Consider the following 17355-nt stretch of genomic DNA (forward strand, 5'->3'; position numbering starts at 1 on the left):
CACCAAGTGCTGGTTTACAGTAAACTTCAAACTTTGATTGAGGATCCCTGAGTAATTTGACAGGTTGGACAAGAGCCACCACCGGGAGTTTAAGGCAGGGCTTCGGAAGGAAGGGGTGTGGGCTAAAGAGAAACGCAGAGCTAGGTCGCAGGTGGGACAAGCGCTGCCCGGATGTGCCCTTAGTTCGGCTTTATGGGGTCTTTTCCTGGCGGCCGCAGGGCGCCAGTTCCTCCTCCGCGCGCGGGGACTCCTAGCGGCGCAGGCGGGGCGGAACCCGCGCGCGGAGCCTCCCCGCGGCCGCGGCTCCAACGGCCGCAACGGCCGCCGCTCGCGCGCCCCGCCCCGCCTGTGACGCCGCGCGCGCTCCCCGCGCCCTGATTGGCAGGCGCCAGTGTCAGTTCGGCGCCTTCCCCAAATGGCAGCGGCGGCGGCGGCGGCTCGCCCCGTCCCCCGGTGCCGGCTTCCCCTTCCTGCCAAGTTCGCCGCCGGCGGTTGGAGCGGGAAGGCGGCGGCGGCGCCGCCGTTGGCGGTCGGTTCGCGGGCTCGCGCTACCCGCTCGCGGCCGCGCTGGCAGCTCCGCGGCGGGGCCCGCCGCCCGTTTCCGAGCTGGAGGCGACGGGGTCGCGCGGCGAGCCCTGCGAGGCGGGCCGCGGGGAGGCGGCGCGGGCGCGGCCGCCCAGCTGCCTGCCGCAGATGGAGGCGAGCCTGACGTGCGCCGTGTGCCTGTCGCTCTTCGAGGAGCCCGTCACGCTGCCGCTCTGCTCGCACAACTTCTGCCGGGACTGCGTGCTGGAGTGCCTCGCCTCGGCGGAGGCCGCCCGGCTGCAGCAGCAGCGCGGCCAGGGCCAGGCCCGCCTCGCGCGGGGAGGCCCGGGCCAGGGCGGCGGCGCCGCGGCCGGCAGCCGCGTGTCGTGCCCGCTCTGCAGGAAGCTCTGCCCGCTGCCCCGCGGCGGGGCCGCGGCGCTGCCGGTCAACACCACCTTGGCCGAGGTGGTGAAGCTCTACCGCTCCGGCACGGCGAGCGCCGCCAAGGCGGCCGAGGCGGAGCAGGGCCCGGCCGCCGGCCTCCTCTCGCCGCTGCCGCTCGGGGGAACGTGCCAGAAGCACCCGAGCCGCCTGGTGCAGCTCTACTGCCGCATGTGCCGCCAGGCGGGCTGCGGGCAGTGCGTGTCCGAGGAGCACCAGGGCATCTTCCACTCCGTCAACCTCATCGACACGGTGTACCAGGAGGAGAAGGTAAGTGCGCCCCTTGCGGGCTCGGCCTCGTCTGTAGGTTCTCTGGCTTCGTGTAGGTAATTCGGGTGATAGATAATGACCTATTGCAAAATAACTCGGCTTAATAACGACTTAATAAATGCATAACATACATTCCAGCCATTGGCAGACCTAGTAGGAATTTGGGGGTTGAGGTGTATTAGTAGCAGGAGGAGAGTTTTTTATGTACACAGCTAGTGTTTTGTTAAAGCGAGCTCTTTAAGTGACCCTGCCTAGACTGAGTGCTGGATAGGATGTCACAGAGCAGTTCTGATGCCCAGTAACAAAAGAGTGCTAAAGAGCATAGGTCTAGTGGCTATTGTAGCTAGGAAAATAAGCGTGATGATTAAAATAAATAAATAAAAAATCAGCCCCTGCTTTAATGTTTTGTCCTTGATATAATTTTTTACTGACCAGGGCCAGAATGGGAGAATGTGATTTATGTTCTTAGTAAAGGAGAAAGGTTGGGTGGTTTGTTTGTTTTCTAGACTTTTTCTTACCTAAATAGTAAACTAATTAGAAATCACAATTTTGAGGGTGATGTAGGATTTATCATATGCTAACTAGAGGCCTCAAGGTGGTAATGAGGTAGATTTTCCATTAATTTTTAACAGTTGTATAAGACAGATGTTTTCATGGAGTCTTCAGCTTTTGCAATGGGCAGTTTGGTCATTAAGAGTTCAAGTACAACATCAGCTGTTTTTAAAGTCAGAAGTTACTCCTGCACTGATTTCTCCTTGCTCCCTCTCCTCCCTCCTCCTGTCTGTGGAAGAACTAGGAGATAACAGGCTATGTAACAGACTGTGTTTAAAAACAAAATAGTTCAGCTGTGGAAAGCTTTCCACTTTGTCACTATGAGGCATAATACTTTGAAAGAAAATACTCATGTGTACTTGTCCAAATGGAATGATAGGAGAGTTATAAATGACCCCATGAGAAGGGAATTAAAAAGAACATGGAGGGCAAACAGCCTTTTGTTGCAGTTACACGGTAATTGTGGCAAAATGTTGTATTGTAGGTGAGCCTGAAAGCATTAATTGGCGGAATAGCAAATGGAAGTTTGTTTGCTATCACAAGAAGATATGAAATGTTACAAAGTGGTGCTTTGTGTCACTGCCTTTGCTTATATGGTATGCAAAGCATTCCAAGATATTGTCAAGATAGCCACAGAAATATATTAATTTTATGGGATGGATAAAGCTGTAACAAGCTTTTCAATTGCTGTCTTTATAGTTGACCTTCTTCAGCAGTCTGAAAAAACTGAGAATAATCAATGAGAAGCTGACAAATGAAATCTCAAGTCATCCAAATGACACAGACGTGAGTTACGGATACTGCGTGTTTGTTTTTGTTTGCTTGTTTGTTTTCTAATGTAGCTTGATAACAACAACCTGCTGCTTCAATCATGCAGATTATTCACAACCTGGTGCATATGTTGGCTACTCTTCTGATGTTTAGACACCTTCTGAGCTTAGTTAGGGGTGCAGTTCTCATGTAGACTTTGCTACTGCAAATTCATGAGCGTTTTCGTCCTCTTGCTTCTAGGTAATGCTGAACAATGAAGCAGAGGTAATTGCCCTGGAATTTGGAGAGATATTCAAGACTCTGGAAACAAAGAAAAAACAATTACTGGAAGATGTTGAAAGCCAAAGAAGTAAAAAAGAGAAAGAATTTCAGATTTGGAAGAAAATGAAGGAGACTCACAAGAAAACCATTGAGAATTTTCTGAAAGATTGTGAAAAGCTTGTTCATGAATGTGATCCCCAGTGTTTCCTGGAGGTAATAGCCTTTCTATTGCTACTTGACATAATTTCTATAATCCTCAAAACGTCACATACAGCCTGCTGCATTATAGATGATGATTACAGTAATGACTAGATCGGAGAAAGCTAATATTTTCGTTTTAATTTGGACTAAAATAATTTGACATTTTATACTACTTTTTGTAGTGTGTTCTTTATTTTTATTCTTACAAAGTTTTAAAACTTCCTTGTGACTAATGGGTGATATTTAATGGGATTTAGTAATGCTTTTTGCTTTCTTTGCATTAAAAATGATGGAATTGATTGTATAGCTGTGGCTGTAATGCTTGCTTATATTATGCTGCCAACTGTGAAGGTAAACTGGCTTGATGCTAGGTAAGGGAGTTATTTCTTAGTATTGCTGTCAGTGTTGTCTTGCATTTATGTGCTTGTTCATGTTTATTTTCAAATAATCTGTACTTTGAGCACTTTCATCTTGTTATATTTGTGAGATGCTAAAACTTTTGAGAGAGAAGGTTGGAGCCAAAATTGGTAATTTTCTGCACTGCAGAGTGGAAAACCATAGTAGGTACCTGACTTGAGTTGCATTATACTGATTCAAAAACCTACTTTAACTTATGCATTGAGGTATGCAGTTGAGAAATATTAGCTTCTTCACAGCCAGTTTACGTACTAAATCAAGTAGCTTATGTGCTCCTGCATAATCCCCTGGAAGTCTTACTCATCATATCAAAGGAGACTGGAAAAAAAAAACCATTGTTTTAATGAATTTTGAGAAATGCTAAAGGAGTGAAAGACAAAGGCTCAGTCATTGCAGTTACTGCAGCTAGGATAGACCTTTCATATGACTCTGAAACAGCTACGTTATGTCTAGCACTGTGGCTGCTGTTGCCTGGATTTTAGTTCCACCTTCAGATATGGGGCTAAAACAAATCTGCTTCCTTTTTGTGTTCTCTGCCAAGAGACTGCAGCACATTGCTGTTTCTTGCAACTGATTTTTTTTTTTTTTTTTTTTTTTTTTTACTGTCCTCAAATAAATGAGAAGTTTGAGTACTTGGAACTTGACTGAGTAACTCAAGCTTGTTTGAGAGGGCAGATTTCAGTTTCAGATGGAAGTGGCCCCCATCTGTAGAAGTGCCCTGAATGTGTCCAGGGATCGGTATGCCTGAAGCATAACAACTTTGTCCACCGAATCAGTACACAGCTGGTTTTGGTGAGGGGTCCTCTTTAGGATTCACTGTAGTGAGGTCAGGGGAATCTGACAGGGAAGGACCTAGTCTATAATTTACTTTTTTGCTGTTACCTGTTCTTTGTGAGGTTGTCACTTGAGGGACTGTAGTGAAGTACATTTTGTACTGCTGTGATTTGACTGATCTAAAACTAAAAGATGGCTTTTTCTTTTTGGTCTCAGAATAACAATAATACCCTGAGAACAATTAGGATGCTTCCCTCAAAAAGAAATGTAAAATAGTCCTTCATTTGAATACTTACTAATATTTGAACTTCCAAAATGTACAAGGTGACCGTTTAGTTCATGGCTTGTGTTTGGAGGGCTTTTCTTTGGCTCACAAGAAATCTTTATTCCTCAACACAACATTCTGGGGTAGGTTGTTTCTTTCCCAGAACTAAGTTATCTTTTATGTGGCTGGTTTTATTGCTCTTATTTTAAGAGTGTGTGTATTAATATATATGCACACATGTGTATGTATACATCCATATTTATATATATGTATTTTTTAAAGGTTTATTTCATATAGTTCTGTGAAATCAGGGCAGGGAGTTTAACTTTAGAAGTATTCTAATAAAGCAGGAGTCTGTTCTTGTAAATTCAGAGAACAAACTTACCTCTTATAAATTCTTATTTTATTTATAGGTGGCCTGTGGCTTGAATACAAGGTATATATGTCTTTTTTGTTTGTTTTTAACTTTATTCATTTTCTTGTGATTTCTTAAGATTAAACAGTTATTGAAGATAATATTAAGATTGAACAGTTATTTTTAACGTTTATTTTATATGTGGCTATAATTATCCGCTTAATGAAAATAATGTTTTGTAACTAAGTCATTTTGAATGCTTGTGGGTGTTTGGATGCTGGATGCAGCAAACTTTAGGCAGTGCGTGTCTGACTTGTGATATATTATCTGGGATAACCAGCCTCTTGGATATCAATTCTTGCATCACTCACTGGCAAAAACCCTAACACAGGAATTCATAAATGCAGGATTATTGGCTGTACTTAGGTACCATCCGTGAGCTAGAATCAGGACTGCTGGAGGGTGTGCTTCTTGTTCAGTTATAAAGTATTTGGAGTTAAAGTAGACTAACAGAGATCACAGTGTACTTGCCCCAAAGGCTATATGTTTCCTTCTAAAGATAGCATTTAAACTTATTATGATTCACATGACTTCTTTTAAGAAAGGATGCTGAAATTGTTCTTCAGAATATTTTGTGGTTCAGACAAACAGCAGCAATTTTCTCTGAAAGAGTATTATTTTGGTTCACATACAGCCCATTCATGATAAGGGTGTAGTTTAGTCATTTGGATGACTTTTTTTGCAACTTTGATTTTCCATGAAACCTAATTCTGATGAATATTTTTAAATTGGGGTGTTTTTTTGTTGTTGTTTTTATTTTGTTTGTATCCTTGTCTAGAATGAAAACTCAGCTTGACCTGATGAACATATCATCCAGCTATGAGAAACCACCACAGTATGTCCAAAAGAAAATGGATATCCAACCTGTGGTCAATGAAATCTTGGCCTTGAAGTTAATACCTGTTAATGTAGGTGTAGTTAAAGGTAGGTAAGGTGGGTTAAATATAGGAGATATTCAGGAAGGCACTTTAGGAACCCACAGTTTGTGGAATTCACTGCAAATAAATGCTATGGATGGCAAAAGTATGCCTGAGTTCAGAAAGCATTTGAACAAATCAATAGAAGTTCATCAAGGCTTCTAAACAAATTGTCTGAATGTCTTCTATCCAGAAAGTCCTTAAGCCGTGCTCTTTTTAGAAGGTGGGAGAAGTTTTATTATAACTTTATTTTCTTTAAGAAAACAGTCTGTACGACTGTTGTTCGAAACATAGTATTGAGCTAGATGAATGCTTGTTGTAGTGTAATACCACAGTTGTCTACTCTGTGATTAAATAAATGTTTTTTAGCCTGTAGGATAAAGGGATAGGTGCCACACCAGGGCAGGCCTCTTGAGAGAGATAGAAGGTCTCTTAAGTGGGCATCTGGATTTGCATCACAAGCGTTAAGTGCTAGAGTCTTAGTTGCTTAAGGTATTTTAAGTTTGATCTTAATTAGAATGTATGTTTAGCTGCACATGAATCTTTAAGAACACAAATACAGGAATAAAATAATTTCAGTCACACGTGGGATTTTGAATGCTGCAGCAAGAGCTTTTTGTCTTCTGTGGGATGAGGGATCAAGGTTAGTCTTTTTATTAATGTAAGTCCAGTATTAAGTATATAATACTCAATGCCTCCTGTGCCTTTTTATCTTACCTGCAATCTGTATCTCATTGCCTGGTATCTTAGATATTTTGAAAATATCTACTAAGCTTTTTGTCAATGTAAGCCTCATATTCAATTAGTACCACGTTCATTTATAAAAACTGCCTTTTTTCATAATTTTGTGTCTAGAGAAATGTTTGTGGGTTTTTTCATATTTGGATGGTCTCCCATCTTTATTTTTTCCTTCTTATAGATCTACCTTCTGTAGGAAATGAGAACTCAGCCAGCGGTTCTGTATTTAAAAGTAACGTCAAGCAATGGAAAGACCAGAAAAATACCCCCAGCACCTTTCGTGTAAGCCCTTGCCTGTGAGGTTGCGGTGCTGTGTACTAATTTGTTTTGTGTTTTATATCAAAATGGTCTCTAGTGTCTGATGCCAAATATCTTTCAGCCAGTAGCAGGACAGGAGGAAGCACTCGCAGACGGTGCTCGGATCTGTACCCGCCTCATGTCAATATCGGAAATGTCAGCGTTTCAAAATATGAGCCATGAGGTAGGACTGAACCTCTGTTGTAAGTATAGGCAAGTTATTAATTGTTACAACAGAACTTTCAAAATATGTCTTTTTTTTTTTAAAAAAAAAAAAAAACCTTTTTTTAAAAAAAAAAAAAAACCTTTTCTCCCACTTTTATTTGGAGATGGGTATCCTTCCAACTCTAGAATGAAAAAGTTACTTAAGCTGCCAGGATTTTTTTTTTCCTTCAGAATGCTAGAATTTGATACCTAGTAACTTAAAATGCATATATTTCAATGTGACTTTTCCAGACACATCTGTAGCTTTTGAATCCAAATATGATTCTGTTTGAGGAATAAGTAAGTGTTTGAGATAAGAGAATTTGCTCTTCTGCGTCTGCCTGAATTCCTGAAATTTCAACATGAAGCCGAGACCACTGATCTAGCTGCACACTTATTTCAGACCCGTATGGGTGTTCAGTGTGTTTGTGCAGGGATGACTCTTAGTCTCACTAATATTTGTTTAATCAGACAGTGCATTGTTTTCAGATGAGTATTATTCATGACAGAGCTTGAGAATTTGTCATTTAATTTAACTCTAAACTAGTGTTTTAAAACTTTCTTGGCTTTGATAGTCATCTTACAAACTTCTTTATTCTCTAGTTTCCTAATTCGGTTTTGTCTTTAGGGTCCCGTGAGTCTTGTTTAATTGTTCTTTTAAGATTGTTTTTTTCTTAATGATACGGTTTCTCTTAAGTTCTAGAAGCAATGGAGAAAAAAACATAAATAGTACTAAGTATACAAACTGGCTTTTTTATCTTAGCATTGTACATAACCGCGTTTACAATTTCTGAATGAATAAATGCTCCCTTTAATGGGATTCATCTTTCTAATTCTAGGAGCTACGTTATAAATACTACATGGAACATCAGAAGCTACCTCATGAGCTCAAGACACAAACTCTGGCTGCAAATAAAATGTATAAACGTGGAACCACAGAGGTTACAGAGGCTTTGAAGAATAAGTCCTCAGGAGTTCCTCTTGTATCTTCACCTTCTAGGACAAATAATCCAGAGAGAGTAAAAATGGGAAGCTTGCAAAGAGCAGATGGGCTTGATGAGATGAGCTTTGCCAGTCCTGGCAGTCACAGCATTCCATTCACACACTTGAATTCCTCCGAAACACATAGTGACTTCAAATTTCTTCATGAAAAGAGGCCCCAGGAAATAAGCACATTGGCCTTATCAGAGAACAGCTTAGAAATTAAACAAAAAATGCCAGTGCAGTCATCAGCTGTTACAGTTTCCTATGGAATGGATGCAAATTCCAGCACTTCATCTGCTTTAAAACAACCAGCATTGGTACCTGCTACTCTTTCAGGTTTAGCATTTACTTCAGATACTTCTGCAGAGAGAGGTTCTGTCTCGCCTTTTGCTTTTGGTGCATGTAACAACTCCTTACCCAGAGTTATTAAAGACACAGCTACAGTTTCTTTTACAAAGAAAGACAGTAAATCTGTTTTTCCTACATTTTATCTAGGAAAATGTGATGCTGAGGATAAAACAGATGACCAGGATGAAGCCAGGTTTTCAAAACTTAGTTGGGTAATGAGAACTACTGCTTCTGATGCTTCAACCAGTTCTAACCTAGGATCATCAGAAAGTGAGAAGCCTGTTTTTTCATTTGCCTTTGGCAATTTGGGAAGAGATTGTTTCACGGTACCTGGAGCCAGCAATTCCTTTAAGGTTTTATCGCTACCCTCCTTTTTTAACCAAGCGGAGAAGCCGTGTGACCACAGTGCAACACCTCACCCAGGAGAAAATACTGTTTCTGCAAGCCAAGTTGTAGAAAACTCTGTGCCCAATCCATCTGCCTCACTGGAACAAGCTGCTGACACCTCGGAAGCCGTCGCTGCTGTAGCTGGTAGTACTGCAGAAGCCAGCGCTGGAGCAGGGAGGACCGATGTTCCTGAGACCTCCCTTCACCACGGCAGTTACGTGTTTTCCTTTGCAAAAAACTGCTTTCAGCTGCCCTCGCCAGTGTTTTCATTCGGAAGTGTTGTCAAGAATACCTCTGATTCAGTGACTTCCTCCTCGGTGCTTTTCTCTAGGATTGGCACTAAAAAAAATGAAAAAAAGAAAACGGAATCTCCTGACCAAACACTCTTAAGTGCAGGAAAGTCAGTGCCCCCGGAGTGTACAGAGAGTCGCCCCAAATGTGCAGATTCCTTTCTTCCCACCTCCTCGCCTGAGAAGGTTGAAAACGAAAAAGCCAATGCTGACCGTAATCCTTCTAGTCAGCCCTTGTGTTCGGCTGCCGTTCCTGTTGAAGAAGAGACGGCCTCTTTCGCTCAACTTACTGTATTGCCAAAAGAAGAAATAAAGGTAAAAAATGAAGAAGACAGAGGTATTGGTGAGAGCAGCTGTTGCTGTGCCGGCACGGAGGAGGCCGCTGAGGCTGGGCTGCTCCAGGAGGAGGGCTGCTCCGTTCCCGAGCCGCGCAGCACGGGCCTTGCGGGGGGCTCTGCGGCCGAGGCCGGCGGAGTAGCGAGTGACACCGACTCGGACACCGAGGAGCTGAGCCAGGCCTCCTCCTCTAGTGACAACAGCAGCGCCTCGGAGTACTTCTCTGTTGCAGAAGACAAAATATCTCCTAGAGGAAAACCAGAGACATGAGCTGGGTGGAATGGAAGATAACTATGCTTAAGTGAGCTGGAATTAAATAAACACTACATAACGTAAAAAGTGGGGATAGCTTGTGGTTTTACAGCTCTTGCTTTCCATAATTCTTGCCAGCTGAGGTGTATCTGTGCTAGAAACGTAACTGCTACTCCCCTTCAGTAGAGTATTTTTAATGGTACAAACCCAAATGGAAGAAACAACCGCAACTGCCGCGTGCTTGTGAGGACGGAGCCTAAGGCGCATCCCCGGAGGGGGGAGCGCGGGGCGGCCCCAGGACGCTGCGCAGCGGCCCGGAGGACACGGGCACAGCGGGAGCGCGGGGCAGGCGGCGCGCGGGGACACGCGGGGACGGAGCTGCCGGGGGTCGCTCTGCCTCGTCTCGTCGGCTTGGCTGTTTCTGTGCTGCGGTGATGCCGACCGCAGGTACTGCTGCTGGCGTCGCTTAGCTTGCATACGCTCGGAATTGAAGAGCTGTACAAATATGCTTGTTATATACAAGGGGTGACTGCCAGCTACACTTGCAAAATGCCACCTTTTACTGAAGGTAATTGTCAAACAGGGAATTTTGAGTGTTCCTTTGGCAGTAATTGTGTAAACAGGGAACACATATTCCCTTGCATTAGGAGAATATAGGCATTAACAGAATCTCCAGACAAAGTTAGTTTAATGATAAGAAAAAAAGCCCTTTTGTTTGTTTGTAGAGTGCGTGAGGATGAAAACACCGTTCTTGCTGATTTGTTAACTCTTTTGCTGCATCCAAAAGAGATTTCTTTAGCTGTTAAACGTGTGAATGGTTATTTCAGACCAAAGTTCTGCCTTAATTAGTGTTCAGGCTCCAATAAGAGCTACTGTTGGGTTTTTAATACGTAACAGATCCTGTATTAGGCAGATATGTCAGCCTCGTATTAGACCCTATATGTGAAGCAGCATGGTATCTAGCAGCCCTTCAGTTTTATCTTGGTAACTAGATAACTTTTCATTTAAAAATTAACTCAGTTTGAGAAATCACTCAAGTATCTGCAAGGCTTGCAGCCATGTTTATTATAATGGAATACTTTAGAAATACTACTCTTATTTTGGGAAATACTTGTGTAATTTTTATCTGACTTGTTTTAAATTCTTGCCCTCAGTTTCTCTATAGCAGTGCATTTCATTATTAAATGTGCAGGAAGAAGCTTCTGGAATTTATTAAACTCACTAATCTGTGTCTTCTGTTACAGTTAAGGAAGGTAGCAAAAATTCTCTTTATTGCTGGTTTTATAGAGCTTTACTGCTCTTCAGTCTTGTGCTAAGAATTGTTTGTACCTCTCAAATATTCCTATCAAGTTTTTCAGACTGGGTAGGAGGGAGCCTTTAAAAGGTACCGAGCTGAACTACGTGAAGCTGGAGGCTGAGCATGAGGCTAAAGGCAGAGAGGTGATTGCAGAAGGAGACGATCACTGTAGTGAACATGGGAGAAACAGAACAGAGATCAAGATGGGGAGGCCCCTGTAAAAAATAAAATAAAAAATAATAAAAAAAAAATGCTGCAAAATGTTGTAGTTCAGAAAATTCTCATTTGCTTCAAGAGCAGGAAACAAAACATTGGCATACAACAGTTTGGAAACTCTAATGAATTTCTCAAAACTGCCTATCTTTCATGGCACTGGGTCCATTTGCAATGTTTTCTGAAATGCTGATAAACCTGAAAGCAGGTATTTTGCCTGGCAGTGAAAAGACGCTGTTGTTAAATGGCAGGGCAACTAGAACAGAGTATGCTGGGTTGTTTTCCACAGCAGGAATGGTCCACAGCAGCATTCACTGTAGAGCTGGGACTGCGTTTCCAGCTTGGCAAGCTCTCGTGTATCTGCTTTGGTGACCAAGATCATAGTGCAGGGGAAAGAAAAATAATAGGCAGGGCACTTAACTTGCAATATATTATAGTAAAACTACAGTCTGCTGAGATAGCAATAGAACTTTCAATTTCTTGATATTTCACTTGTTAAGCTATTAACTTCTTAGTAAAAGTGATGAAGTAAAGTAGTTCTTATAGACATTATCGAAGTATTGTTTTTTCTAACATATATATATATAAGAAATATGGCATTCTTCAGCAAGTCAAATCACTATTATGATACCCCAAACCAGTTTGTTTTTCACCCAAGATCTTTTCCAACGGAAAAGAATTAGTAACTTTGTACCAAAGCTTGAGGCACCTGTTGTTCTGAACACAGGTCCAGTTTTGTTTTGGGAGAAGGAGAATCTGGTGTAATATGCTTTAACACTTATTCTCTTAACAAGTTATGTATTTGAAGTAATGTGATGATGGATCAGCACAACTGTGGGAATGATCTGGCTGTGAAAAACAACAAACAGAAAAAAACCTAGAACACTCCAGAAGTAGTATTTTGATTCTTTAGTATATTTTCTTTTTGGAGAAAGATGGGGCCATACTCTCACAACAAATGTTTATAGTTTGAGAAGAGAAAATCTTGTAATTATCTGGTGAAACAACAGCATTAAATGTCTGATCTGAGTCCTGTCAATGAACTGTGTGTGATGTCAGCTGAAAAGATTATTCCATTTGTATCAGGAAACATGAGCATGGACGGGCGTAAATTAGGTTACGTCACCCTCAGTCAAGGATGTTTGCATAAGATTTGCCTATGTGTGTCATGATCACCACTGTTAAGTAAATTTTATTTTCCACAACCAGTTAAAGCAGTATGTTCTTGCCATTATGCTCTATTTCTGTTGTAATTTTGTTTCATACAGGTGGGAAACCTGCGGAAGGAGAGAAGTTAGTCTGTTAATGGTAGCCGAGCAAGTGCCTGAGTGCTGGGGGGTCTCCTGGTGCTCGCAGCCGGCAGCGAGGCCGGACGGGCTTGGGAACGGGGCCACCTCCAGCAGCCTCCGCTCCGAGCTCAGGGCTCAGTTTGCACAGGAGAGGGGCTGAAGAGACCCCGCTTGTCCCTGGAAAGGGTCCCCACCATTTTCTTGGTTATCAGCATAAAACTGTGTGTTGCAAGAAGGGCTGCCATCAAAGCCTGATTTTTCCAAAGTTTTTTCTGCGTGTGTATGTGTGCGCACACACACATCTATATGTGTGTACAGATGTCAGGCTGCAGGTGAGCTAAACTGTGTGGTTAAACCAAAGACTTTTCATGAATGAATGGAAACAGTGGTGCAAACTTGTTTGTGTTCTGTTCAGTAAAGGGAATAAGAAGTAGACTTTACTGAATAATTTTCCTTTTATAAGGAAGCTTTTGACATGGACTGCATGACCCCCCCCACGCTTATCTTTCCAACTCTTAAGGGTACAATATGTAAAGAGACAATTGAACACATGCCTTGAAATTTTCATCAAACTTTATTATTCTGATAAAAGCCCTTTTTTTATACTTAAATCTTTGTAGGTGAAAATTGTAGAGTTATAAGGGGTCATGATGGTGCAAAGTCTGCTTTATAACCCAATGCACACCTTGGAGAAGAATCAAAACAAATAATTTGATAATTGCCAAAGTAACTACTGAACACAAATTTGCTGAAGGGTTTCAGTGCTCTGCTAATGACAGTGGTTTGGTGCATTTCTGCTCAAAAAAGCCCTTGAATTTGAAAAATACCTAAAATTACCTGGTTCTGCAATATATTAAAAACAATGATTTGTAACAATAAAACATGCTAAAATGTCAACAGGTAAAGCTTACATTTTTCTAAGGCAAATCTTAAGTGACTAGTACTGGGTATCACTACAGCTTTCTTACACAGGGGGGAACCCAAAGCTAGTCCCTGAAGACAGCTGCTCTGCAGGGAAAGTTGATTATGTATCAGCTCCTGCAGTTCATCACTCTGATCCTCCAGCTTGGTGCTCAGGCTGCATCCAGCTTCTTCTCATAGTTTTCAGCCAGTTTTTGGAAGGCCAGGAGAACATGATCCTTGGGGTTGTCACACAGTTCACTCCATGAAGTTCTGTTTATTTAAAAAAAAAAAGGCATTTTGAGTGGTTTTAAAGATATAATATACATTGAATATTAAAAAGTACAAGTTTTTCATACACTATGCTCTTAATGAGGAGTAGAAAATCCTTGAGGTGGCAGTAGGCATCTCCTGTGTTTAACCTATTTAAAAAAAAAAAAAAACAGAGATTACTCTGTTTATACCATACTTTTTCACTTGAATAACTCCTGTCACCTCTGAGGTGCAAATACAGTGTATACATGGGCAGCAATCATTGTTATACTATTTCATTAGGTTTACTGTAGAAAACTGGGAGCTTCGAGTCAAATTAACCATGTGCCAGAGATGAATGTTTTTGTTATTATACTAAGCCTACCAAAACATTCAAGTTTTTGGAAAAGGTCAAAGCAACAGTAGTGTGGAAGCAGAGTTTCAATGGTTTGAATAACTAAAGCACCCCACTCTAAGCCCCAAGACTTCATTTCAGGTTAGTCTGCTGGCTAAATGCAGCAGGAAATAGTGTCAGCTATGTAACTGACCCAGAGGTGACTAAGAACCTATGGTCTGCAGAGAGATACTACCCCCTCATTGAAATAAAACTTCATAAATTTCAGTTTCTAGTAATAGAGTATTAAAAAAATTTAGTAGGTTTGCAGTCAATATTGTATTGCAGATAACAGCTCTGGGTAGCCCGTGTCCCTTGATAATAGGGCACTGGTTTTGTGTTGTGACATGTTTTGTGAAACGTGTTCTAGGGGGGGGTCTCTTTAAAAGCCTGACGAGGATGATACAGTCATAAATGCTACGGGCAAAAGAGAACCTCAGATACAGTTTGAAAAGAAAATCAAAAGGATGAAGCTTACAAGTGGCCCCATAACAAAGGTAAGTTTAAAGAAAAAAATGAAGCTACATCAAGTGCAGGAATTTTGCAGGTTCTTTGGCTTTTTTTAATTACTCAATTGAGGTTTACCACAATTACAGAGATAGGATAGGCGCTGAAATGCGAAAACTCGAAGTAGTTATATGGAAGACTGTAACAGAAATGTTTAAAGCTTAGTAAAATAATAAAGACAACAGGAATGAGTGAAGGAAGTAATGTTAAAAGTAACAGGCAGAAGAGAGTAAAGAAAGACTGAAAACTCCCAGCTTGGAAAAGTCAAGAGTATTAAGTAAGTAAGTGAGTCAGGAGGAAACAGGAGAGAAAACTGCCTGTGCTGTAGGACTAATGTTGAAGTATGATGAGATGAGACAGTCACTGACCAGCTTTGGGCACCCAGAGATTCTGGGGTTGTTGTTGTTTTAACCCTTTTTTTCCCTCTTAAAAAGAGAATGCTATGAGTGTGTTACGAAGACATCCGAAGCTGCAGCTAACGTTTTGGCTACGATCACTGGACTTAGTCTAGCCGCTTGGTTTTGTTAAAACGTTCCTCTAGTCTGAGCATACTGGGAGATGCACCCCTGGAGAACGCTGGAGGGCACGGTGTGACCTCCCGTCGCGCCGCGCGCACCAGTTGTCGGTGTAGAGCGCCGCCAGCGAGCCGTGCTTGTAGAAGTCCAGCGCGTACGCGTTGAGCGGCTGCTTCCTTCCTTGCTCGTCGTACTTTTCCAGGTGAAGCAGAGGGCAGTTGCTGATGTTAATTCTAAGAGAACCGAGGACAGCCTGAAAAAAAAATACAAAACAGCTACTCTGTTTTGCTCAAATCTCTACTGTGGCAAACTTAACACCTACAGATCCTGGGCCAGGAAGTTCCAAATCTTTAATCCTGAGCCTCTCCAAAACTGACCAAAGTCCTGGTAGGCTTCCTGACCTAGCAGACAAGTTCACTGACCGATGGATTTATGTGCAGTCTCGCTCTGCTTCCAGAACAATGTGACAGATAAGGAGGCCACTAGATTTCTTGGGTTGAAATTTTGTTTTGCACCTGCACAGATCACCTACTCTTGAATAGATTAAATCATAGAATCATAGAATCACAGAATGCTTAGGGTTGGAAGGGACCTCTCGAGATCATCTAGTCCAACCCCTGCACACGCAGGGTCACCTAGAGCACGTGGCACAGGACTGCGTCCAAGCGGGTTTGAAGATCTCCAGAGAAGGAGACTCCACAACCTCTCTGGGCAGCCTGTTCCAGGGCTCTGGCACCCTCACTGGTAAGAAATTTTTCCTTAAGTTCCTGTGGAACTTTTGGTGCTTCAGTTTGTGGCCATTACCTCTAGTTCTGTCAGTGGCCACCACTGAAAAGAGACCAGCACCATCCTCTGCACTCCCTCCCTTGAGGTTCTTATATATACTGATTAGATCCCCTGTAGGTAGGTATTGGCCACAAGCATGGAACAATATGAGGATGAAGGTGAGATTCAGATTTTTAGGTTTTTCAAACATACTTTTCTCATACAGAGGGATGGTTGTGCAAACTGCAGCAGGCATAGTTTTTTTTATTAAACGTCAGGAAAATTCATCCCTTCTCCCCCTTCCTCTTAACTTACTTGATTAACGTTTGCTGCTTTAAATAAGTCGTAGTCACTCATGCCAGACAAACACGCAAAAGGGGAGATGGCGGAAACACTTTTGGTCTTGTCCATCAGGTGAGATGCTAGTTCAGAGCCGTGCCAGTCTCTAAATGTAAAATCTAGAGCAGAATTTTGAAGGACAGAGTAAGCAAATGCACTCACCAGCACCCCTTCACCAAAGACTCTTAGAAGTAAGCAAATTTCAGCTTGGTTAGATAATGATAGAAAATAGAATCACACTTTCACACTTAAATCATTCTTGCTCGGCTTTTTCTTAGGAATCTCTAAGCAATTGATTCCAGTATGTAAGAAAAAGCTTTGTAGGGATGAGCACAATCATGCTTAAAGCTCTGCCCCTGTACTTTAAACCTCTTTTTTTCTTGCCTCATCCCTGTCCAAAGTTACTCCAAAAAAGTGAATTTTACTATTTGAAGACTTCTTTTACCTTCTTTTTCCTCCTACCTTTTTTTACCATCTTTTATTCTGTCCTAGGCTAAAGAATAGCTTTTTATTTTATTGCTGTCTTGTGAGTCTTAAGCCCAGGTGCCCCAGGCCCACTGCTGACCTCCCGGAGGGCTGGTGAGGGCCTCAGTGGGCCCAGGCTGGCACAGGCCAAGCAGCTGCTTCACGCGGCCGCGTGCGACCTCGTAGCCTTCACACCACAGCAGCGTTTCAGGTGCCTCTACCTCCACGGGAAGAGCCATCTCGATATTTCTAAACTTTTCTTGTACTTTGACTTCACTAAGCTAATTTGTTTCTAGAATGTCAGTGATGCTTTTAATGCTTTCCCTGAAGCCTTTTCTGCTTTGCATTACGGTACCGTTGCTGTAGCTGCATCCTTCACACCATTGGTAGCTACATTTCAGAGGCTGACACTTTATTTTTCCCCAGCCTTGCTCCAAAGTTGTATTAAATATATATATATATATATATATATATATATATATCCTCTGCCTCTTGAACTACATGCTGGTTGATCATGCTTTATTTTTTCTTTAATTCTAATGGAATGTATTTACTATTTTCAAAGTCAAACAGCTTCAGCAAAACGGGGAGACTATCCCCAGGCCTGCCTCTGGCATCATTTATTTAAACAAGGAGAGGAGGCAATTCATTTTCCATGGCTGAGATCCTGGCTAAAAGTGACACCAGCAACACTAACAAGGGGGCGAAGGCAACATGAACCTGCAGAGCTCACTGCACAGAACTGCACTAGCCTGTGTGTGTGAGCACGTGCTT

The 17355-nt window shown here is 42.3% G+C and overlaps 2 protein-coding genes across 2 annotated transcripts in view; one reads left to right on the forward strand and one right to left on the reverse strand.

Moving 5' to 3' along the window:
- Positions 1-684: 684 nt before the first annotated feature.
- On the forward strand, positions 685-9732 carry LOC104570024 (uncharacterized). Its single transcript, XM_010217027.2, has 8 exons — positions 685-1236; positions 2488-2574; positions 2800-3033; positions 4891-4913; positions 5671-5816; positions 6729-6829; positions 6927-7028; positions 7888-9732. The coding sequence occupies exons 1-8, from the start codon at positions 694-696 to the stop codon at positions 9661-9663; spliced, it is 3012 nt and encodes a 1003-aa protein (XP_010215329.2). The 5' UTR covers positions 685-693; the 3' UTR covers positions 9664-9732.
- A 3785-nt stretch (positions 9733-13517) lies between these two features.
- The window catches only part of DDX60 (DExD/H-box helicase 60), a 34692-nt gene continuing 30854 nt past the window's right edge, over positions 13518-17355 (reverse strand). Inside the window, exons 34-37 of the mRNA XM_088528134.1 lie at positions 16093-16235; positions 15114-15265; positions 13704-13766; positions 13518-13617 (exon numbers count right to left, since the gene is read on the reverse strand). Coding sequence (XP_088384260.1) covers positions 13518-13617; positions 13704-13766; positions 15114-15265; positions 16093-16235 — 458 coding nt within the window. The remainder of the gene's footprint in view (positions 13618-13703; positions 13767-15113; positions 15266-16092; positions 16236-17355) is intronic.

Source organism: Tinamus guttatus, unplaced genomic scaffold (genome assembly GCF_059628265.1).
Source record: "Tinamus guttatus ecotype Peru unplaced genomic scaffold, ASM5962826v1 Tinamus_guttatus_pri_ptg000301l, whole genome shotgun sequence".
In the NCBI taxonomy this organism is placed as follows: Eukaryota; Metazoa; Chordata; class Aves; order Tinamiformes; family Tinamidae; genus Tinamus; species Tinamus guttatus.

Bases quoted from the DNA above. Each gene is read 5' to 3' on its own strand.
- LOC104570024 (XM_010217027.2), top strand. From the start codon at position 694: ATGGAGGCGAGCCTGACGTGCGCCGTGTGCCTGTCGCTCTTCGAGGAG. The intron at 2,575-2,799 runs GTGAGTTACGGA...TCTTGCTTCTAG, and splicing joins GTCATCCAAATGACACAGAC to GTAATGCTGAACAATGAAGC. The intron at 3,034-4,890 runs GTAATAGCCTTT...TTTTATTTATAG, and splicing joins ATCCCCAGTGTTTCCTGGAG to GTGGCCTGTGGCTTGAATAC.